Below are 25,691 nucleotides of genomic sequence, written 5' to 3'. Positions count from 1 at the left end.
CAAAATTCTTGAAAAAGTAATGTACTGTAGAGTAGTTTCACACCTCTGTAAAAATAAAGTTTTAACAAAATGTCAGTTAGGTTTCCAGAAGGGTTTTTCAACGGAAAATGATATCTATACTTTCACTAATGAAATATTAAATGCTCTGAGTAACCGGAAGTCACCTGTTGGGATTTTTTGTGATCTATCAAAGGCTTTTGATTGTGTAAATCATGGAATACTTCTATATAAGCTCAAGTATTGTGGTATGAATGAGTGCTCAAATGGTTTAAATCATACCTAACTGTAAGAGTGCAGAAAGTTGAAATAAACAGTTCACATAATATACAAAAAACTGGTGATTTCTCAAACTGGGGAACAATCAAGAATGGGGTGCCGCAAGGTTCGGTCTTGGGTCCTCTGCTGTTCTTAATATATATTAATGACTTGCCATTCTATATTCACGAAGATGCAAAGCTGGTACTTTTTGCCGATGATATAAGTATAGCTATCACACCCGACAGAGAAGAAGTAACTGGTGAAATTGTAAGTGATGTTTTTCAGAAAATCATTAAGTGGCTCTCTGCAAATGGGCTCTCATTAAGCTTTGACAAAACATAGTATATACAGCTCCACACAGTAAATGGAATGACCCCATTAATAGATATAGACTTTGATCAGAAATTAGTAGCTAAGGCAGAATATTCAAAATTTCTAGGTGTATGCATTGATGAGGGGTTGAACTGGAAAAAACACACTGAGGATCTGCTGAAACGTTTGAGTTCAGCTACTTATGCTATTAGGGCCATTGCAAATTTTGGCGATATACATCTGAGTAAATTAGCTTACCACGCCTATTTTCATTCTCTGGTTTCGTATGGCATCATATTCTGGGGTATCTCATCATTGAGTAAAAGAGTGTTCATTGCTCAAAAGCGCGTAATCAGAATAATTGCTGGAGCTCATCCAAAATCATCCTGCAGACACTTATTTAAAGAGCTAGAAATATTCACTGTAGCCTCACAATATATATATTTACTTATGAAATTTGTTATTAACAATCCGAACGAATTCAAAAGTAATAGCAGTGTACATGGCTACAACACTAGGAGAAAGAATGATCTTCACAACTCAAGGTTAAACCTAACTTTGGCTCATAAGGTGGTAAATTATGCTGCCACAAAAGTTTTTGGTCACTTACCTAATAGCATCAAAAGTCTGACAGATTGCCATATAGCATTTAAAAGGAAATTAAAAGAATTTCTTAATGGCAACTCCTTCTACTCATTAGATGAATTTTTGGATATAGTAAGTGGGTAATTTCCCAATCTTCAAAAAAAAAAAAAAAAAAAAAAAAAAATATTGAGTGTCTTGTAATATTTTGTCTAATGTAACATCCTTTATAGACACCTTTTATTAACCTGACACTTTCCACATCATTACGAACTGTCGTATTCATGATCTATGGAACAAGTACTAATCTAATCTAATGTAATCATTTTGTTGCAAAACATCAAAATTAGTACTTGAAGTCATTGAAGACTGACTTAAAAGAAAGAGAATTGCTAGTTCTGATGCACTTGCCAAAAACTACTCATTTGTAGTCCAAGATGCTGCACAGGACTTTCATTGGGATAATTCACGAGCCAAAGTACATCTTGTTGCTTATTGTGTCATTAACATGGACACCTGGGCACCTTGCAAGTTGTCAGCTGTTGCATGATTTCCAATAAACTGCAACGTGAAACAGTGTCTGCACACATGTTCATTCAAAAGTTGATCGAATTTTTGGTGTCTCGGAACAGATGCTACCAAAATATACCACTTCACTGATGGCTCAGCAGCTCAATATAAAAACTACAATAACTTTGTTAACTTATGCAACCATAAACATGATTTTAAGTATTGAGACTGAATGGAACTTCTTTGCTACAAGCCATGGGAAATTTCCCAGTGATGGAGTTGGTGACACGGCTAAATGGTTGGCTACATTGGCAAGCCTCCAAAGACCTTCCTCTTACTAAATGTTGACACCAAACGATCTCTTCAACTTTGGTGATTAAAATATATACAGAATTAAATATATTTTTGTCACAAAATCTGAAATTGAAGAAAGCAGAAAGTTTCAAAAGAAAAATGCTGAGAAAGTAGCACAATATCTGATATTAGAGAGCGTCACCAATTTGTACCAGTTGACTCAAATTCAATTTGTGTCCGCGGAGTTTACAGTGACATATATTATGTTGCCAGACTTTCCGACACCACTATTCTATATCTGAAATTACCTGAGTTGTCCCCTGGTTGTATCATTGCTTATATCTATGACAACAGTTGGTGGATTGGCATTGTTGCTGAAGTTTCAGTTGAAGAAAATGATGCATTTAAAAAATTTATACATCTGCCAGGTCCTGCGCATTCATTTTATTGGCTATAAAGGCAAGATATGTTGGATTCTGGAGTAATACCTGATTTGAATGCTTCCTGCTCCTTCAGTTGCTTTGGCCGACAATATCAATTTCCAGAAACCAAGCTGAAGGAAGTGGCTTGTAAATGTAACAGAATGAGAATAAAGGTTACTATAAATTAAAATCAAGCTGTCTACATCAGCTTGGAAACAACATAAAATACCTAGTTTAGGCTTGAGAACCTAGGATAAGTTGCCCAATCATTGGTTTGGGAACTTGGCAGACACCCACTTAAGGCTTTGGACCCTCAAATAAAAAAGTCAAATTACCTTCTTGGAAACCTGGACTAAGAAATGCACCTGTTGCTGGTACTGCACGACTATTAGGCATGACCCCTATGGCGATGGGGTTGCCAGTTCAATGCAATGCACAAACAAAGTTGACACTTGGCACGGTGGCTGATGGGAGTGACTGTAAAGGCATTTCCCATTTACAGCCGCTCCCATCAGCCAGTGCACCAAGTGTCAACTCTGTTTGCGCATTTAATACTTGGCCTGGCAGTGACAATGTCACTGTGGACCAATGCAATAGGATACTAATAATTTCTCACTAAAAATAGTATTAAAAGAAGTCTGAACCAAAAAAGATAGAATTTGAATATTAAAATAAAAGGTGTTGTAAGAAATGGATCCTTACTTTGGCCCTTCTCTTAGGGCACTCTATGCCAGCACATATGCTCTCTCTAATGAGAGTGATTTTGAAACATTTCTACAAGATACTTTTGTGCTAGGTAGGATTGAAAGTATCCTACGCTCCTGGAAATGGAAAAAAGAACACATTGACACCGGTGTGTCAGACCCACCATACTTGCTCCGGACACTGCGAGAGGGCTGTACAAGCAATGATCACACGCACGGCACAGCGGACACACCAGGAACCGTGGTGTTGGCCGTCGAATGGCACTAGCTGCGCAGCATTTGTGCACCGCCGCCGTCAGTGTCAGCCAGTTTGCCGTGGCATACGGAGCTCCATCGCAGTCTTTAACACTGGTAGCATGCCGCGACAGCGTGGACGTGAACCGTATGTGCAGTTGACGGACTTTGAGCGAGGGCGTATAGTGGGCATGCGGGAGGCCGGGTGGACGTACCGCCGAATTGCTCAACACGTGAGGCGTGAGGTCTCCACAGTACATCGATATTGTCGCCAGTGGTCGGCGGAAGGTGCACGTGCCCGTCAACATGGGACCGGACCGCAGCGACGCATGGATGCACGCCAAGACCGTAGGATCCTACGCAGTGCCGTAGGGGACCGCACCGCCACTTCCCAGCAAATTAGGGACACTGTTGCTCGTGGGGTATCGGCGAGGACCATTTGCAACCGTCTCCATGAATCTGGGCTACGGTCCCGCACACCGTTAGGCCGTCTTCCGCTCACGCCCCAACATCGTGCAGCCCGCTTGCAGTGGTGTCGCGACAGGCGTGAATAGAGGGACGAATGGAGACGTGTCGTCTTCAGCGATGAGAGTTGCTTCTGCCTTGGTGCCAATGATGGTCGTATGCGTGTTTGGCGCCGTGCAGGTGAGCGCCACAATCAGGACTGCATACGACCGAGGCACACAGGGCCAACACCCGGCATCATGGTGTGGGGAGCGATCTCTTACACTGGCCGTACACCTCTGGTGATCGTCGGTGGGACACTGAATAGTGCACGGTACATCCATACCATCATCGAAACCCTCGTTCTACCATTCCTAGACCAGCAAGGGAACTTGCTGTTCCAACAGGACAATGCACGTCCGCATGTATCCCGTGCCACCCAACGTGCTCTAGAAGGTGTAAGTCAACTACCCTGGCCAGCAAGATCTCCGGATCTGTCCCCCATTGCGCATGTTTGGGACTGGATGAAGCGTCGTGTCACGCAGTCTTCACGTCCAGCACGAACGCTGGTCCAACTGAGGTGCCAGGTGGAAATGGCATGGCAAGCCGTTCCACAGGACTACATCCAGCATCTCTACGATCGTCTCTATGGGAGAATAGCAGCCTGCATTGCTGCGAAAGGTGGATATACACTGTACTAGTGCCGACATTGTGCATGCTCTGTTGCCTGTGTCTATGTGCCTGTGGTTCTGTCAGTGTGATCATGTGATGTATCTGACCCCAGGAATGTGTCAATAAAGTTTCCCCTTCCTGTGACAATGAACTCATGGTGTTCTTATTTCAATTTCCAGGAGTGTATTTTTAGCCTCTTTACAAAAATCATCAACTTTACACTAAATTTGTAAAGTATCAGAGAGAGCTAGCAACATCAAATTATAAATTTTAAAAGAACATCTTGTAGACAATCAAATATGACATCTATTACTTAATTATTTAAAGAGCTGTGTAGCCCTGAACTTTTAATTTTTTTGGAGCACCAATTTTTTAGGCCTTTGACACAATTTATCCACTTACACCACACACAGAAATAATAATTATTATTACCATTAAACAGAATGCAAAAAGTTGGACAAGCTAGCTAAGTCTCATTTTTTTTTTTTTTAATAATAACAAGGGGGATATTAGGTCTCAAAGTTGATGAAATGTCAGTGTCGTACTGTACGTTGTCAGGGAATGGGGTCAAACAAATGGCTGTATCTAAACAAGTATTCCACTACAGAATCTAAAACATAGCCATAGTTTATTTCATACATGTGATACTCTACATATAAAGTTTCAGCAAAATTCAAGGTGGTCAAGTGGGGAGGCCGAGACCACTTGACATGAAATGACCCATATAGAAAAGTAAGAGGTGGGGGGGAGGGGGGGGGGGGGACAAAGGGATATTTACTGAGAGTGATGCTGAAGTAAAAGACGTTAATGCAAATTAGGGGCAGGTGCATGGCACAATCAACAAGACGTGTAATGCCAGTTCCCACCTGCCGAGTATTGCCTGACATTTTGCCTATGATGTCTAGAACAGCTTTCCATTGACCCCCCCACCTCCCATCCACTCTGGTCCTCCCGTACCCTTTCATTTCTGCAATATCCTAATCAGACCCTATGATCCTTCTGCACTCATTTCCCTACCCTATGGCTCCCCCCATGAACCATGGACCTTGCCGTTGGTGGGGAGGCTTGCGTGCCTCAGCGATACAGATGGCCGTACCGTAGGTGCAACCACAACGGAGGGGTATCTGTTGAGAGGCCAGACAAACGTGTGGTTCCTGAAGAGGGGCAGCAGCCTTTTCAGTAGTTGCAGGGGCAACAGTCTGGATGATTGACTGATCTGGCCTTGCAACATTAACCAAAACGGCCTTGCTGTGCTGGTACTGCGAACGGCTGAAAGCAAGGGGAAACTACAGCCGTAATTTTTCCCGAGGACATGCAGCTTTACTGTATGATTAAATGATGATGGCATCCTCTTGGGTAAAATATTCCGGAGGTAAAATAGTCCCCCATTCGGATCTCCGGGCGGGGACTACTCAGGAGGATGTCGTTATCAGGAGAAAGAAAACTGGCGTTCTACGGATCGGAGCGTGGAATGTCAGATCCCTTAATCGGGCAGGTAGGTTAGAAAATTTAAAAAGGGAAATGGATAGGTTAAAGTTAGATATAGTGGGAATTAGTGAAGTTCGGTGGCAGGAGGAACAAGACTTCTGGTCAGGTGACTACAGGGTTATAAACACAAAATCAAATAGGGGTAATGCAGGAGTAGGTTTAATAATGAATAGGAAAATAGGAATGCGGGTAAGCTACTACAAACAGCATAGTGAACGCATTATTGTGGCCAAGATAGATACAAAGCCCACACCTACTACAGTAGTACAAGTTTATATAACTAGCTCTGCAGATGATGAAGAAATTGAAGAAATGTACGATGAAATAAAAGAAATTATTCAGATAGTGAAGGGAGACGAAAATTTAATAGTAATGGGTGACTGGAATTCGAGTGTAGGAAAAGGGAGAGAAGGAAACATAGTAGGTGAATATGGATTGGGGCTAAAAAATGAAAGAGGAAGCCGCCTAGTAGAATTTTGCACAGAGCACAACTTAATCATAGCTAACACTTGGTTTAAGAATCATGAAAGAAGGTTGTATACGTGGAAGAACCCTGGAGATACTAAAAGGTATCAGATAGATTATATAATGGTAAGACAGAGATTTAGGAACCAGGTTTTAAGTTGTAAGACATTTCCAGGGGCAGATGTGGACTCTGACCACAATCTATTGGTTATGACCTGTAGATTAAAACTGAAGAAACTGCAAAAATGTGGGAAATTAAGGAGATGGGACCTGGATAAACTGAAAGAACCAGAGGTTGTACAGAGTTTCAAAGAGAGCATAAGGGAACAATTGACAGGAATAGGGGAAAGAAATACAGTAGAAGAAGAATGGGTAGCTCTGAGGGATGTAGTAGTGAAGGCAGCAGAGGATAAAGTAGGTACAAAGACGAGGGCTGCTAGAAATCCTTGGGTAACAGAAGAAATATTGAATTTAATTGATGAAAGGAGAAAATATAAAAATGCAGTAAATGAAGCAGGCAAAAAGGAATACAAACGTCTCAAAAATGAGATCGACAGGAAGTGCAAAATGGCTAAACAGGGATGGCTAGAGGACAAATGTAAGGATGTAGAAGCTTATCTCACTAGGGGTAAGATAGATACGGCCTACAGGAAAATTAAAGAGACCTTTGGAGAGAAGAGAACCACGTGTATGAATATCAAGAGCTCAGATGGCAGCCCAGTTCTAAGCAAAGAAGGGAAGGCAGAAAGGTGGAAGGAGTATATAGAAGGTTTATACAAGGGCGATGTACTTGAGGACAATATTATGGAAATAGAAGAGGATGTAGATGAAGACGAAATGGGAGATACAATACTGCGTGAAGAGTTTGACAGAGCACTGAAAGACCTGAGTCGAAACAAGGCCCCCGGAGTAGACAACATTCCATTAGAACTACTGACGGCCTTGGGAGAGCCAGTCATGACAAAACTCTACCAGCTGGTGAGCAAGATGTATGAGACAGGCGAAATACCCTCAGACTTCAAGAAGAATATAATAATTCCAATCCCAAAGAAAGCAGGTGCTGACAGATGTGAAAATTACCGAACTATCAGTTTAATAAGCCACGGCTGCAAAATACTAACGCGAATTCTTTACAGACGAATGGAAAAACTGGTAGATGCAGACCTCGGGGAGGATCAGTTTGGATTCCGTCGAAATGTTGGAACACATGAGGCAATACTGACCTTACGACTTATCTTAGAAGAAAGATTAAGAAAAGGCAAACCTACGTTTCTAGCATTTGTAGACTTAGAGAAAGCTTTTGACAATGTTGACTGGAATACTCTCTTCCAAATTCTAAAGGTGGCAGGGGTAAAATACAGGGAGTGAAAGGCTATTTATAATTTGTACAGAAACCAGATGGCAGTAATAAGAGTCGAGGGACATGAAAGGGAAGCAGTGGTTGGGAAAGGAGTGAGACAGGGTTGTAGCCTCTCCCCGATGTTATTCAATCTGTATATTGAGCAAGCAGTAAAGGAAACAAAAGAAAAATTTGGAGTAGGTATTAAAATTCATGGAGACGAAGTAAAAACTTTGAGGTTCGCCGATGACATTGTAATTCTGTCAGAGACGGCAAAGGACTTGGAAGAGCAGTTGAACGGAATGGACAGTGTCTTGAAAGGAGGATATAAGATGAACATTAACAAAAGCAAAACGAGGATAATGGAATGTAGTCAAATTAAATCGGGTGATGCTGAGGGAATTAGATTAGGAAATGAGACACTTAAAGTAGTAAAGGAGTTTTGCTATTTAGGAAGTAAAATAACTGATGATGGTCGAAGTAGGGAGGATATAAAATGTAGACTGGCAATGGCAAGGAAAGCGTTTCTGAAGAAGAGAAAATTGTTAACATCGAATATAGATTTATGTATCAGGAAGTCGTTTCTGAAAGTATTTGTTTGGAGTGTAGCCATGTATGGAAGTGAAACATGGACGATAACTAGTTTGGACAAGAAGAGAATAGAAGCTTTCGAAATGTGGTGCTACAGAAGAATACTGAAGATAAGGTGGATAGATCACGTAACTAATGAGGAGGTATTGAATAGGATTGGGGAGAAGAGAAGTTTGTGGCACAACTTGACTAGAAGAAGGGATCGGTTGGTAGGACATGTTTTGAGGCATCAAGGGATCACAAATTTAGCATTGGAGGGCAGCGTGGAGGGTAAAAATCGTAGAGGGAGACCGAGAGATGAGTACACTAAGCAGATTCAGAAGGATGTAGGTTGCAGTAGGTACTGGGAGATGAAGCAGCTTGCACAGGATAGAGTAGCATGGAGAGCTGCATCAAACCAGTCTCAGGACTGAAGACAACAACAACATGGCTCCTGCCTCTGTGGCCATCCCGCAGTAAGACTTACCCTATGCATCCTCCAACCACCAGCTATACCAGCCCTGTTCCTGGCAAAACATCCACGATCAAAAGGAGGATCACCTGTGAAATGAAACATGTTGGTTACTTGCTGTTGTGTAAACACTGTTTGGTCTTTTACATTTCTTTTACATTGGTATGTCTACCACCAAGTTATCACTCAGGATGAATGGAGATACGCTGGCAACATACAACCTTACTTTATGTGGCCTCATCATTTCTTCCCAGTAACTATTCCTTTTTTCACTCCCTTTTAGTTTCCTATATCTTTTAATTTTTGACATGTGTATTCCCTCCTCCCCACCTTCGCCACATAAAATGCAGATAGTTTTCTGCTCATATTAACTCATGCATGATAATTTGTCTGTAGTCTCTGTCTTGGTTATTATCCTATCTTCCACTTTGAAGCTCTCAAGTTTTCAAATCCCATCTGGTGCAGTCCTCAACCATCAGTCTTTCCTTCTCACCTATCTGGGAAGTCTCACCTCACCCAGGGTTATGATCAACTTCTGAAACCTCTCTCCACTTTCTTAACCTCTCCAGTCAGTTTTCTTCATTGCCACTCATTCCTCATCAACTCTTCTGTCAGGAGGAGGAGCCACTGCCTCCAAAAGCTTGCAAATTTATTTAATCTTTTCATGTGTGTGTTCTCATGCCGCTGCTTGATGAGTAGATTTTTTATCTGTCCAGTTACATTATGTTTGTATATGAAAAGATATTTTTCCTAGAGAAGGAGTATTTAATGCCCATAGCTGCAACCAATGGACATATGGAAATCCCCATTACATTCCAGTACATCATCACCAGGAAAAGTTTTTGGTGAATGCAATAACACAATTATTTACATATTTTTTTTTTTTTTTTTGCAAGTGGAATTTTCCATACTGTTGGAAGACAGTCTTCTCCATATATGCTAAAGGATGTTGTTCCAATAGGATGGTGCTCTGATACATTCCAATCTGACAGTCAGATGATATTTGAATGAAGTGTTCAGGTGCAAGTGGGTTGGACATAGGATCCTTGAGAGTGTTCCCTAGGTCATCCGATTTGACACCACTCAATTCTGTTATGTGTGATTTTGCTACCATACGCCAGCCCTCACCTGTGAAGAGTTGGTTGTAAAAATTTCTTAGGCTGCGACAGTCATTTGCAACTTGTTTGAAAACTCTAAAAGAGGCAATATCTCTTTGTTCCAGCAAAAATTTCCATCTATATTTTCATTTCTTGAACTTAAACCTGGTTACTTTCAGAAATCATGGAGTGATCTTTTCAAGTCCCTCACACTCAAATCTGTAGTGTAAACCTGCTCAGGTTTTATTGACTCTTGAGTATTTTATTTCAGTGTTGTGGACGACTTTCTTGTTGAATCTGTCAATTTTCTTGCTGCTACTTTTTTGTTTATATCCATGTACTAGAAAATGGTATATACAGTTTCAGCCTTTGTAGAACTAGCATTGGTGCTCATGTATTGCAATGATCTCTGAGATATTCCATTTGTTATGTCATAAATTTTTGTGCTTGGGCAGTGCTAATCTTTTGCCTAACTTGTTCATCATGAGCAAGTCTGGTAAAAATATGCTAAGTATTTAATATACTGTGGTGTGCCTTTGGTACACACACCATCAGATTATTTGACTTGTCGCTCTAACGAAGTTGGTGAGTGTCAGCAATGTGTCTCGTGGTCTTATCGTGGCGTGTTTATGTTCTGCCGTTAAGTCAGATGATAGAAATGCCACTTGCATGCTTAGAGTATCAGATTGACGGTGACCAACTTTAAACAGAAGGTGATTAATTTTCACACACATTTATCAATATAATAACAAGCATAAAAATAACTTAACTTGGTTCTGGATGCTATTTACAATGGACAATCTGAAGTTCCTTTGGTCTTGGCACGTTAATCTTATTCTCACATATCTCTGATACTTGACAAAGTGTCTATTCATTTATCTTCATGGATATGTACAGGAATATGGTAATCTTATTAGACACAGACTGAAACTTGACTACAGACTAATGCAGACTGATGCAGACTGACTTATCAGAGGTCTGTACACTCATTATAATACCTCGCACGTTCAGGTATCACTGCGCGAGTGTGATCCGCGGAGGAGAAAAGGTTCTATGTTAGCAGCAATCTCATTGGCTGCATTACATATTAATATGCGGATCAACAGGACCAGAATTTGGTCCGTCTCTAAGGCAGCGCCATCTCGTAATGCGGAGACGGACGAGCGCTGTGCCTGCGCTGTTGTGCTTAGGGGGGGCGCGCTCCAGTGGGAAAGTTGTGTACGCGCTGACTACGCGGAACTATGTACACAACATACACATATTTATTTTATTTTCTAGTGTCCATTTTTATCATGACAAACCTCAGGATGATGTGATCAACTATACTATGCACAGCCATTGTTCTTCAGTACCACTCATGTTATACAATAAAGCAGCACAAATCATACAGGCAGTGAACTGTGACAAATGATAGGTCATTGCCAAAGATGGTACTGTCACAGCACCAGGTGTGAGACATGGTGATACATCAGAAACAGAGGCAAGAGCCCTCACATGCCCCATTTCATAGCAGAATCTGTAATGACTTCGTTCTTGCAGGCATGGCACATTATCTTACTAGCAGAAAGAAAGTAGAGGACCAACAGTCACATACAGCATGAAAGGAATGCAACTAAACTCAAAATAGGGAATATAAGTGTGGAGCCTATAACATTCAGTATTGGGTCCATTCCTGTGGCCAACACACAATCATATAGCGATCTTAAGAGACTGTTCAAAAAATGTAATATTTGCTGCTGATGATTCTAACTTACTAATACAGGACCCAAACTGAAGCATACGAGGCATAGCCTACATTAAAGCTTAACACGGCTACAACTAGTTAACAGTGAAGAATTAAAGTTTCAGTCATATGAAGGCTTACGTGATGCAGCTTCAAACAATTAAAAATGAACTGCTCATATCACAAATAGACATGCTAAATGAAACGTTACATGTAAAATTCCTTAGTTCCCAGCTTAATAACCTGCTGAAATCTAATCAATACAGTAATAAATTAATTATGTACTTTACAGTCTACCAATAAGTTGTTGATTCCATATTATGCACATATTTAGAAGACCAGTCCTGTTGTCTCATTCAGGTGCTGAAAGTTGTATTTATGTGTACCCACTGCCTGGTCTCCAACCAGACTGTGAAATATTGTTGGTGTTGCACTGTTATTTATAGTTGAGTGCGATTCCAGGCACCTGCCATGCTCTTTGATGCTAGTCAGGGTACATCATGTTACATTGGATGCAGAATCATTGACCGGTAAACCAGCAACACCTAGAAAGAGTTATGCAACATAAAGGAAAATTGGTAGTTGTGTTTCTACATCTGAAAGATGACTGTTCAAATTTTGTGCCAGTCACGTAAGAGTGGCACTAGTAGCGCCACTATGAGGATGCAAATCGAGTTTGCTTTAAATACACGCTGTAACAGTTGTAAGAGTTTGTTGCATCTGAGATTGGAGTTTGTGAGTTTGTATTAATCAAAAATGCCTTTAAGGTGAGAAAGATGCCATTATCAACACCTCACTGAGTTTGAGTGAGGACATGTAATAGGACCACAAGAAGCTGGATGTACCTTCTGCAATATTGCAGAAAGATTTGGCAGGAATGTAACCACTGCACATGATTGCTGGCAGTGGTGATCATGGGAATGCATTTCCACAAGAAGACAGGGCTGCGGACAGCCACATGGCACTACAGAGAGGGAAGACCATCATGTTCAGCATATGGCTCCAGTGCATTGTACTGCATTTGCAGTAGCAGTTTGAGTCGCAGTTGGCACTGTAGTGACACAAACAAACTGTTACAAATCATTTACTTTTGAGGGACCTCTGAGCCAGATACCCAGTAGCTTACATTCCACTGACCTCCAAACCACCACCATTTGTGACTTCAGGGCTGTCAGGTGAGAGTTAATTGAGAGCAGAGTGAGGGTCTATAGTGTTTTCTGGTGAAAGCTGGTTCTGCCTGGGTGCCGTTGATGACTGTGTGTGAATTGCAGTTGAAGGCCTGCAACTAACCTGTCTGCGTGCCAGACACATAGGACCTACACATGCCGCTATGATATGTATTGGGATTTTGTATGACAGCCGTAGCACTCTCATGTTTATCCCACATACCCTGACTGCAAAATTCTGCATCAGTCTTATGCTTCAACCTCTTGAGCTGCCATTTATGAACAGCATTCCAGGGGCTATTTTCCAACAGGATAATGCTCGTCCACATATCACTATTGTAACCCAATATGCACTACAGAGTTGTACTTTTTGCCTTGACCTGCTCGATCACCATGTCTGTCTCCAATTGAGCTTATAATGGGAAACCACCAGATGACAACTTCAGCATCATCCACAAGCAGCATTTACCATCCCTGTACTGACTGACCAAATGCAATAGACATGGACCATCCCACAAACTGACATCTGGCACCTGTACAACACAATGCATACACATTTGCACACTTGCATTCAACATTCTGGTTGTTACACCGCTTATGACTGTACCAGCATTTTGCGTTTACAATGACTTATCTCGTGCTTACATTGACCTCTGATCTTGCAGTGTTAACCAGGTAAATATGTTACCTACACAAATGGATTCCCAAAATTTCATTACTATACATTAATTAATTTTTGGTGTTTTTTTTCCATCACTGTAGAATTAACTTCAGGTTCACCTCAGGGCACTATCTTGACCCATGCTGTTCTTGTCCAACAAACGGCAATCATGGATCTACCACAAGACTTCCACATGGAAACTTGATAGTACAACAATAGATCTGCCAGACCATGTCTGCTTGTAGAGAATCCCATTGTTGCAATTTGAACTGCTGACAGTCAGGATCATTTACTTGTGCTGTGCACCATTCATCAGCTGAAATGCTCGCATCTGTTGACTTGGTCTGCTAGCATTTCCACACTTGTTCTCTCAACCATTTAAAACTTTGTAATCAAATTCACTGAACTGTAATGTCTATCTTAAGAAATGACTGATGATGTCTTTCAAATTTAGATGCTAACTCAATGCTACAGGGCCAGTTACCGCTTTGAAATTGTTCTCATGTAGGTAACAGTGAAAGTAGATTTTTTTCATAACTTACAAGTGGGAACACATTTTCCAACCTGGTAGTTTTTCTTTGCTTTTCTCTGCTGTATGGAGACATAAACCACTATGTGCTCCTGACTTAATACTTCTTGTTATAGAATGCACCCAAAACCATAATTCTTTCCTTACATGACAGGATGAATGACTTTTCATAAACTGGATATGCATTGACAACACCAGATATCAAGGAATGTCATAACTTTCTTTAACAGATATGTTTGTGGCTTCAGAATTTTCACAAAATTTAACACAAACCTTTGTATATAATTGGTCAGACAAATAAAGTATCATAATTCCTTCCTTGTTGCAGATATATATAATTCCTGCATGACTTTCTTGATCTGGGGATCTGTTTGGGCCCCATCCTGTTTAGTAATGCAGCCAAGATAAGGAACTTCTAAGAGCGCAAAATTACTTTTTCCTGACTCACTGTAACGCATGACACTCATTGCTCCAGCACACTCCATAACCATTCAATGTGCTCTTTAATGTCTCTAAGGAAAACCAACGCTATCATTTAAATAAATCTTGTGCTGCTTGGGTTTTAATCTTCACAGCAGTCACCAGTAAATACTGAAATTTTACTCGTGCATTCTTGAACCCAAAGGCCGCACAAAGTTACAGATAATGTCCAGACAGAAGGAAAAAATGTCTTTTTGATGAGTCTCAGGTTCTACTTCTAACTGGTGGTAATGACTCTACAGACCCATCATCATAAAATATGACATTGCCCTAGACTGTGTTTGGTCATCAGGATATTTGGGTTAATTTAGACATTTTTTAATATACACTGGTTCAAGAGCCTGTAATCACATCAGAACCGATGCGCTTTGCTTCTATCAGTACTTTTCTTGGGAATGATCACAATTGGGGTGACTAATGTCCTCCTGCTTTCTTCTGTGATGCATTGACAGAGCTACTGATTAATGCATTCCTCCACTACAAGTTGTAGACTGTGAGAAATTCAGTACAGCTGATGCCAAACTGCCGCCATAATGCTGGTAACAAGGAAACACTCAGACATCCACTTTACAGTCAGTGTCACGACCAAACTCAAGCAGCACATGATTTATTTAAATGACAGTTTTGGTTTTCCATAGAGACTTTAAAGACAACATGGAATGGTTATGGAGAGTGCTGGAACAATAATGAGTGCCATGCCTTACAGCGAGTCAGGAGAAAGTCATTTTGCACTGTTAGAAGTTCCTTCTCTTGGCTGCATTATTAAACAGGATGGGGCCCAAACAGATCATCTCGAGAAAATATGACCATCTGATCGTAGCTTTATGACCACAGTGTTGTACACATCATGATTCTGCCACCAGTGAGAAGGTACAGGAGGTAGTAGCCCCTGGATCCAGTTAGTGAGGCACTGCCAGGGAGGAGAATGAGTGTATCATGAAGCCCGTGCGAAACCTATCTTGTGGGTTCAAGACTTCTCTAGTTTGTTGTCATTATCAGCAGCTAGGTGAGGCAAACTGTCAGAGAATTACATTGAGTGACACCCAACATACAAAGACAGCTTACTTCAGACTATAAATTTTGTTCAGTCCTCCGGTTGTGCTAGATTGTCTCTCTGCAACTTGTATAGGGATTGTTTAGTAAGAGTTGGTTCCAACATTTGTAGTATAAGGTGCAGTATGTAATTGTTGATGTAGGCACCACACAGTGAGAAAGACTGGACTGCATCTGCTCCATCGCTGTTAGGGCCCTGCCTAAATGAGGTCTTATTGCTGCCTGTCTACTTTGGACTGGTAATATCTGTTGTTCCCAGAGTTAGCAGTGTCCAACGCTCTGCATCATCAGCTGTGAGGTAAGCAGCCAGATATCAGCAACTGCTATGGGGCGGGTGAAAAGTATGTGGAAATACAATAGGTAGCATACTGCTACTCCATACAGCCAGTTTTGTGAAATTCAGGCAATATAGTTCAGCTTCAGTGAGCACATGTGGCTTCTAGCAGTTTCACAAAGTTAAAGTACAGGGTGATTATAATTAAACTTTTGCTACTTGAGCCAGTTTGGATGGAAAACTACCATATAGGTACCCAATTTTATAGGAATTATGTTCAGACTGTGCATTGCAGAATTTTCACTGTCAGTAGTGTTAGTTTGATGATTTGCCATTAGATGTCAGTACTGGTATGGTGACAGTTGGAACACAAGCATCAGTGTGCATTACAGTTGCATACAGTCATCATGGATCAGGGCAAGGAGAAGAGGGCTTTATTTACAAAGCTGTTTTATCCGAACAACAGTAATAGTGCGGTTGCTGTATATGAGTATTGATGCAGCAGAGGAATACGGAGAGATCTTCTTTCTGCACCAGAGTTGAAGAACATGACTCTGAAGTTTGAATTAACTGGCAATTGGGAATTGCTCCTCAGAGAGGCTATGGCCAATTGCCCCTCAAATTGTTGAAGAAGTTAACTGTTGTCAAGGCTGAGAATGCTGGATGCAATGTGCACAGTGGATGAGCTGCATCATGGCAGCTGAAAATTTCCAGGTTCACTGTTTGAAAAGTGCTGTGAACAATTATGAAATGGTTTAATGTGGATCCAGACTCTCATGGATGTGGATGGTCATCATTGAGCAATGTTTTTAACTTGGAACATACACATGGTACAGAGTTAACAAATGTAGCACTCTCATGTGGAAATTAAGATGTGTTTCTTTCAATGATTTATTCATTATTTTTCCTCTGCATATCTATTCAAATTTTCACACAAGTTTCATTGCTGTAGGATCACTCGTTTTTCACGGTCACCTTCTCAAATAGTGAAAGTTCAGTTATAACCACCGTATAATCTTTGATGTGTTCTACATCCATGATATTTCCTTCCCCACAGTGGTACAGACAGAACATGACAAATGAATGAATTTCTCTATTTCTTTCTTTATAATTTAATGTAAATTGACTGAAAAAAATCTACTCATCAAGTTGTCCAAAACTTCCTTACACCCAGCATTACTTCACAACCTGTCCTCCGGCCCATACAACATGACCCTAACCTATCCTCTGCAGAACTCCAGGCTATATGTTCCCTAAAAGCTGATGATTCCATTATTATCACCCGGCAGACATAGGGTCTACCACTGTGGCATTTCACCCACAGGAGTATGTTAGTGAAGGTCTATGCCAGATGTCTGACACCTCTACATACAGCATGTGCCATCAAGATCCCATCCCTGTGATTCAAACTGACTTCCATTTCCTCCTAAAAAGCTCAGGCCCCTCACAATGACTTACACCTCAATCCATAGAACTTCTTACCACACTCAAACTATGCACTCCCACCTTTTACTTCCTTCCTAATATCCACATGCTCAATCATCGTGGTCGTCCTATAGCTGCTGACTTCAACGGGCGTGCCGAACATATATCTGCCTTAGTTGATCAACATCTGCAACCCATAGTACAAAGACTTCCTCCTATGTTAAAGATACCAACAATTTCCTAGATCGTCTGAAATGCATGTCCGTCCCACTCTCTTGTTGCCTGTCACCATTGATGGCATCTCCCTCTGTACCATATATGTTCTGTCTGCTGCTGAACATTTCCTCAGTCAACACCCACCTGATTCTAGTATTGTGGCATACTTCTTGTTGATCTTAATCAACTTTACACTTACCAACAATTAACAATTACTTCACTGTTGGGGGCAAACATACAAACAGAGCAGGGGTACAGAGATGGGAACCAGGATGACTCCTTCCTATGTCAACATTTTCATGGGTCACTTGGAGGGTGTTTTCCTGGGATCCTTAAGTCTTCAGCCCCTGGTTTGGTTTAGATATGTTAATGACATCTTTGCCATATGGACCCATGGTGGGGCTGACCTGTTAAGATTCCTGGAATCTCTGAAGACCTTCTCCTAATCAAATTTTGCATGTTCCTATTCTGAATCCCACGCTACTTTAATTGATGTTGATCTCTTCCTCACTGAAGGCCAGCTACATATTTCCGTCCACATCAAACCTACTAACCAACAACAGTACCTACATTTTGAAAGTTGCCATTCTTTCCATGTCAAATGTTCTCTCCCATACAGCCTTGGAACTCGAGGCAAACGTATTTGTTTGGCTGCAGACTCTTTACCATATACCACCATTCTCAGCTCAGCCTTCACTGGACATAATTACCCCACCAGGCTAGTTCAAAAGCAGATTTTCTGGGACATCACATCCAATCCTGGCACTGCTGATCCCTCCAAAAAGCAACTTTGGAGCACATCACTGGTCATTCAGTATTACACTGGTCTGGAATGTATTAATCAGCTACATCTGACAAGGCCATGACTTCCTAAAACCATGCCCTAAAATGAGAACCATTCTGTCTGAGATTTTGCCCACCACACCTGGAATAGTTTTTCATCGCCCTCCCAATCTCTGCAATATCCTTGTCAGACCCTATGCTCCTTCTACCCCCATTCCCTACCCTATGGCTCCTACCCTTGTGACTGCCCCCATTGCAAGAGTTGCCCTATGCACGCATCTTCCTGGCACCACCTATTCCAGCCATGTAACTGGCAAAACATATACTCTCAAGAGGAGAGCCACCTGTGAAATGACATGTCATATACCAACTGTTATGTAAACACTGTTTGGCCTTTTACATTGGCATGAGTACCACCTAGTTATCAGTCGGTATGAATGGGCAGAGGCATAGGGTGTATATAGGCAACACACAATATCCTGTTGCAGAACATGCTGTACAACACGGCAGCCAAGACCTCGGTGCCTTTTTCACCACATGTGCCATCTGGTTTCTTCCTCCAGACATCAGTTTCTCAAAACCCCACAGGTGGGAACTAGCAGTGCAACATGTCCTTGGTTCTTGCCACCAGCTTGCCCTTAATTTACATTAATTCCTTCTATCTCAGTGTTTATTCACAGTTACCACTCCTTTCTTTACTCCATTTTAGTTTTCTACATCTTTCATTTTCTGACGTGTCTGTTTTTCCTTGTCCCCCTCCTACCTCTGTTACATACAATGCACTTAGCTTTTCACTCATATTAACTGATGCATGATGTTCAAGAAGTAATCTCTACCTTGCATATTACCCTGTCTTCCACCTTTTAGCTCTCAGGTTTTCAAATCTTTTTTGGTGCAGTCCCCAACAATCAGTCTTTCCTTGTCATCCTGTCCAGTAGGTCTACTCTGACCTGCAGTTCTGGGTGACTTTTCGAAACTGTCTCCTTTACCCTAAACCTCTCCAGTCCTTTTCCTTTGCCGCTCTCCCTTTCCCTTCAATTCTTCTGCCAGAAGGAGGAGCCACTTGCTCCGAAAGCTTGCAAAAGTCAAATTCTTTTGTGTGTGTGTTTCCCTGCTGCCGCTTGGTGAGTAGATTTTTTTTATCTATTCACTTACATCATATTATCAATAATTGATTATTTTTGTTGTTATACATTTCTTTATAATTTGCATTTCAGTTACAAATATAATGAACAATATCATAAGTGCTTGCAACTCTTTCATTGTTCAATTATTGTTGATTCATCTTTGTATCAGTTAATTACACTGACCAACAGTTGTTGTGGTGCTCGGATATTTGCACCTGATTTCACATAGTTTGCTGCCCTGAATTCAAATATGGCAGTAGTTTTTTCCCTGGAGCTCAAATTTCTAAGATTAATATTTTAGTGAAATACACTATTTTAAGTAAAATCCTTGGTTCAAGTAAAAAATTACATAGAACTTTTATTGTTATATGCAAAAAAATGGAAAAATCGTAAATGAAACCATTTAGTCATTGAACACAATGGAAGCTTTTCTTCCATAATATATTTTATTGTATTTTGGAAAAATCCCTTTTGAAAAACTCAACAGTCACCTGCCATAATGTGCATATCCTATCTTCATTGGTAGTGGTATTTCATAGTTTTAACATCTTGTTAAAATTTGACATTATAACAATGGATTTGCCAGTGCTTTTCTTGTGAGTGGTCATAATTGAAGTGGCCAGTGTGCTTCTATTTTCTTCCATGATGCACTCATAGAGCTACTGATTGATGCATTCCTCCACTACAGGTTGTAGGCTGTGTGACTATGAAGACTACTCCTCATATAATACTTGTGTTACAACCAAAGGATATGAAAATGTGAACCATCTTGTTTACCAGTTCAACATGGTTTTCAGCTTTGTATTTGCTCAGAAAATTTCCAATAATTGAAACAAATGAAGTCCAGACTTTTCACTGTGTCATTCAATTTGCGAAGGCAGGATCCTTAATGAATTTTCATATTTGTGGGCCATCAAATATTCTTGCTTTAACTATTTATGCATTCAGCTGAGGCATTTTTTTCCCTATACAAGTTGCATGAGAAAAGTAATGAGACTGACAACATTGTGAGTGATCTAGCTCTGCTCTGTTGTTCTACTTGTGTAGACTGGTGTTTTCATCTCTTCCAGATGCTTAGTCTGAGTTTCAGTTCTGTACAGCCATTCCATGATATCTGAGAGCAACGTCAGTGAAGTTGTGTTTTTGCTGTGTGTTATGAAAATAGAAGAGTGGAATTTAGAGCAATGTTATGCAATCAAGTTTTGTGTTAAACTTGGGGAATCCAAGAAAGTGACCTCTGAAAAGTTGAAACAGTTGGATGGGGAACATCCCTTATCAAGAGCACAAGTTCTTTTGCTGGCATCAATCATTTTTGGAAGACCAAAAAGACAAAGATGAAACTTGTTGAGGGACAGCTTCAACTTCAAAAATCGATGAAAGCATCGAACATGTGCATGCTCTTGTGAGATCAGACAAGGGTTTAATAAAATGAATGATGAGTGACCCGTTAAACTTAAACACTTTCATCATACATCAAATTTTGACCAAAGATTTGGTCATGAGGTGCTAAAATGGTGCCAAAAAACCTCACACCTGGGTTGAAGGACAATCAAAGAAATGTGCATTGATGTTCTTGAGAGGACTGCCAATGACCATGAATGGTTCAGCCATGTCATCACAGATGATGGATCCTGGATTTTTTAGTACGATGCTGAGACAAAGCAGCAATGTGAGAAATGGCACACTGAGACATCTCCTTGATCTAAAAAAATTTGAATGAGCAAATAAAAGGTAAGAAAATGCTGACGTATCATGCATCAAGAATTTGTTCCTCCAGAACAAACTGTCATGTTTTACAAATATGTCCTTGACAGGGTCAGGAAAGGGGTGAACCAAGTGAGACTGGACATTGCAGAAAAGTAGATGCTCTTTCATGACAATGCCCTATGTCACATGGCCACCTCCATCATGGAATTTTTTATTTCAAAAGGTATTTCTATTGATCCACAGTCCCCTTATTCATCTGATCTGAGTCCTTGTGACTCTCTTGTTTTCCCAAAATTGAAAAATGTCTAAAAAAGATGTCATTTTGGGACTCTGAAAAACATTTAAAAGAATGTGACCAACATGTTAGAGGCCCTACCAGTTGAAGCCTTTCAGCACTGCTACCAAGACTGGGAACAACAACTACTCCACCAGTGTATAACTGCCTAAGGGAACTACCTTGAAGGGAATTGTATTACTATTGGAAAAAAATTGTGGATTAAAAATCAGTCTCATCAATTTTCTTACACAACTCTTATACGCAGAGCTGCATATCTTGATATGCAGTGGAAGAAAGATGATTTTCTCTCATTCAGCTAGTCATTGATATTATTTTCCCCATTATTAGTGTTTTTTCTCCTAGGCCACTCTTTATTTAATACAGTGGTGTGCTTTCTTTTTGCTATCTCAGAGGCACAAGAAGCAATGATATTTTATATAACCACATTGCTATGCAAGGAGAAAGTTTATGATTTATAATTAGACACAAATCACTCATTGATGTTCACAATATTTTATCTTCTCCAAGAGCAAAACTATGGTTTTATGCTCCCTCATTTTCATTGAGTGAGCAGTTGATATTGAACCATATTTGTTCCCATTGTGTAGAAGGACTCATTTCAAACTTCACTTTGAGCTGTCAATAAGGACGCCAATCATCTAGAAAATACTCAGAAAGATCCCTTTTCCCTGAGTCCTCTATTTTGTGACAGAATGCATTATTGTCTTCTTGAGAGAAGATGGGTAACAGACGCTTTTCTGACAAACTACCTATTGGCTCCTGTCTAGGGTTCTTTGCTGAAGAACCCGAGACAGGAGCCAATAGGCAGTTTGTCAACAAGTGGCCACAAAAGCCTTAACAATTTTGTAAGATGCTTTTCTATAAACTTTTGTGGCTGAACCTGGAAGCCAGTAACTCAGAAGGTTCATTTGACATGAGATCTTTGGTGAAATCATGCAATTCATTGTGGTTGAAATGTTGAGGGGTTAATGACAACCTCTCATAATCACTATCATCTCGATTAGTATTAGAGGGGGACAACACTCATCCTTGCAGAGTTCTGGTAACTGGTGAAACTTTGGTATCGACACTTCCTATGAGTGAGAAACTGGGCATTATGTAGAGATTAAATCAGAATAAATTAACATGTTATAGTTGTTTTGACTGACCCCAGTAATATTTAACATGCATAAATTATACTCATCAAAGTTGTTTTTAGGTTCTCTCCAAACTGTCAGTTCATCTAATTGCATACTTTTTCTTTTCCCAGTAGACCACTCTCATAAATATGTTGTACAAGTTTTTCAGACCTGATGCAGTGCCTGGGTTTTATCCTGATCACCAAGACTAACAGCAACGTATCCATGATTAATTCTCTTTAAAAGTCAACTGTGTTTCTGTTAAATTCAAGATGTATTCTCCACATATGTAGCAAAACACCTCAGGATGATTTACACAACTACTTCTACTTGAACTCATTTTATTTCTGTTCAGTAACACAGATGCAACAATCTACAACACAGAATCTGTTAGGTTATCTTTACAACAACTCTTTCATAAACACAAATATTGTGTCCTGTATGGCAGGACTCACAAATTAACTTCAGCTCTAGAATTGCAGCTCACTGGGGTTACAAGATGCCTACTCCATCTGGTGGATTTTCTTGGAACTAACTGGATGGCAGGCTAACAACAGGGCAAATATACAGGATCCAGTCTTTGTATACGTGATTTAGATGTCCACAAAGTGAGCTTAGAACTGCACATTCAATGTAGAACTGCTGTCTAAAAAAGTAGTGTAAATAGAGAAAAACAGAATTCATATTTAGATTCAGCCTCCCAGAAAAAAAAGAAAAAAAAACTTTTAGGCTAGTGTCATTTTGCAGATTGCTCAACTAGTGGATAAGTTATAAACAGGAAATCCAAAGATTACTCGTCAATCCTCCCTCAGAACTAGATTTTTTTGCCCCTTATCACTACTTTCATAACTGTCAATGATTTGGGTACTGGAAACGCGCAAAGTTGTGAACTCACATTAAACTGTGCATCCCCTTATAACTGTCTGGGTTAGTGTAAGGTGACAGGAGCATGCCAGTTGAACGATGCGTGTGGGGCACTGCAACATTCAAACCAGTCTTAGGGTCAAGGACAGCCCTACTGTTTTGCTATCTTTGTGTCAGTTAATTATTTTGTGTTGTTTCAAGTACACTTGTTAGTTATCTCAGTTTTGTTTTTTGGTGTGTTTACTTACTTGATTAAAAAACTCTGATATATGGTCTTACAACTTAACAAATCTATTCCCCTCTAACATTTTTTTACAGGGAGATCTGCAAAATAATTGCTTACATATAATTGTATGTCTTTTTTATTTACAACTTATACCTTTGAATGATCCTGTATTTTTACATATCTCAATTGCCATTCAATTCCTGATGGAATAATAGCAGTCCTCTATATGGTGAGGAGCAATCTATCCTTTTTATAATATTGTCACCATTCAGTTCCTTCAGTTTTAAAACTTATCAGTGGTGTTACAGAAAAATCTAACACAATTACAGAAGTGTTATTGGGCTAACTATAGATTGCTTTTACATTTGAAATTTGAATGATACTTCTCAGTTGTAGCAATACTGATAATTGACTCTTTGTTATTTTGCAGATATGATGACAGTGGCTTACAAAAACTGATTATGTCTTTCAAAAAGTTTGCAGCAACAGCTATCTCTGCTGCATTACGTGGTCATAGGGCAACTGGAAGAAGTGATTTGGCACCAGCACTCAGAAATAAGAAAAAGAAATCTGAAAATTCATACACGGTAATGCATAATACTTCAAATGACATTGAAGAATACTTGAGTTTTATATTGTATACATATATTTGGCTTTGTTCTTAATTTCATATTCAGCTATTTTAAGCTGAGTTTTCTGTTAAATGTACTATGACCTTAAGCATTGTAAATGCAACAGAGGGTTGAAAACTGAAATGCTATGAAAGACTATTATTTGTTGTGACTTCGTATGCTTTCCCGGTGTAATAAGTCTTGAAAGTCTCTTTGAGTTTGCTGCCGGTTCCTAAAATTAACTCAATTCAATATTTTGGCAATCCAACTATTCGTCATCTTCAGGAGAATGCTGCTCCTAACAATAGTACCACTGCGAACTGATGCCAGACTGCAAATCAGTGCCCTATATAGGCTGTAACTTATATGGTGCATGCACCGCCAATCACAGTTGCTGCTCTCCAAGACGGGGCAGGTGGCACCGCCCTTAGTAGAACACTACCAGCAATGATATATTGCACTCAGAGACAATTTTTGAACACTCGGACTGCCCACAGTGAAGAAGTTCTGTTCTGATGTGGGATAGTATGGGATTCCATGTCTTGCTAAGAGGAAACCCATTGTCCCCATTAATAAAATTATCCATAAACCTGTTTTCAGTTGCCTCTTTCTAGACTGTTCCAAAAACTGGAAGTTTCGCAGCTATCACAGATTCATCAAATTTCAAACAATGTCCCGCATTTAAGCAATGTTTTGCTACTGCTGATTTCTCTGGCTGTTGTAGCCTCGTATGACGGCAATGTTCCATGCACTTGCCATGAACTGCGTGAATTGAACGGCCGATGTAAGCCTTCCCACATTGACATGGAATTTTGTATATTTCAGGCTTCTGAAGCCCCAAATCATCGTTCATTGAGCTGAGTAGTGCCCTGATCTTGGAAAGTGGATGAAACACACTCTTACTGTTAAAACTTCTTAAAATTCTTCTAGTCTTAAATGATACACCCCCACATAAAGAATATTCCTTAGATGGGGATCACAGTTGGATGGTGGTATGAAGAACCAGGCTTCAGTGTTGGAATTAGAGTGGTTTTGTTTGGAGTTCCACAGAAGTTCCAGTCATGCCTCTTCCAGTTTATATCACCATCCAACCATGATCCTCTCCGCCTCCTAGCCACCCACTGGTCATCTTTCAGGAATTCCTTACCTCCAACGTAGCCTCACCATCCTTCCCCAGGTCCCTTGCTCAGAACATCAACCTTTCAGTAGAAGAAAGAATACCCATACACAACCTCAATATAAATCCTGATCTAATCATCCTACGTGCAGACAAAGGTTCCACCACTTTTGTTATGAACTGCAGAACTGGCAGAAGACCACCTCCAGTTATCTGACTCCCCCTCCTACAAACTCTGCCAGAGTGATCCCATCCCAGAAGTCCACCACAACATTCAATCCCTGCTTAAATCCTTAGGCCCTTTCCAGAACCTGTCCTCGAAATCTATTTCCCTTCTCACCCCTGTGACACCCTGCACACCCATCTTCTACACTACTGGCCATTAAAATTGCTACACCAAGAAGAAATATAGATGATTAACGGGTATTCATTGGACAAATATGTTGTACT

The 25,691-nt window shown here is 40.4% G+C and overlaps 1 protein-coding gene across 1 annotated transcript in view; it reads left to right on the top strand.

Moving 5' to 3' along the window:
• Positions 1-25,691, top strand: part of LOC126325488 (mitochondrial ribosome-associated GTPase 2) — a 171,454-nt gene that overhangs the window by 89,567 nt on the left and 56,196 nt on the right. Inside the window, exon 2 of the mRNA XM_049995197.1 lies at positions 23,944-24,100. Coding sequence (XP_049851154.1) covers positions 23,975-24,100 — 126 coding nt within the window. The 5' untranslated portion in view covers positions 23,944-23,974. The remainder of the gene's footprint in view (positions 1-23,943; positions 24,101-25,691) is intronic.

The sequence above is a fragment of the Schistocerca gregaria genome, chromosome 2 (genome assembly GCF_023897955.1).
Source record: "Schistocerca gregaria isolate iqSchGreg1 chromosome 2, iqSchGreg1.2, whole genome shotgun sequence".
NCBI lineage: Eukaryota > Metazoa > Arthropoda > Insecta > Orthoptera > Acrididae > Schistocerca > Schistocerca gregaria.
The sequence above is the reverse complement of the archived record's forward strand: the minus strand, read 5'-3'. Positions and strand labels throughout refer to the sequence as shown.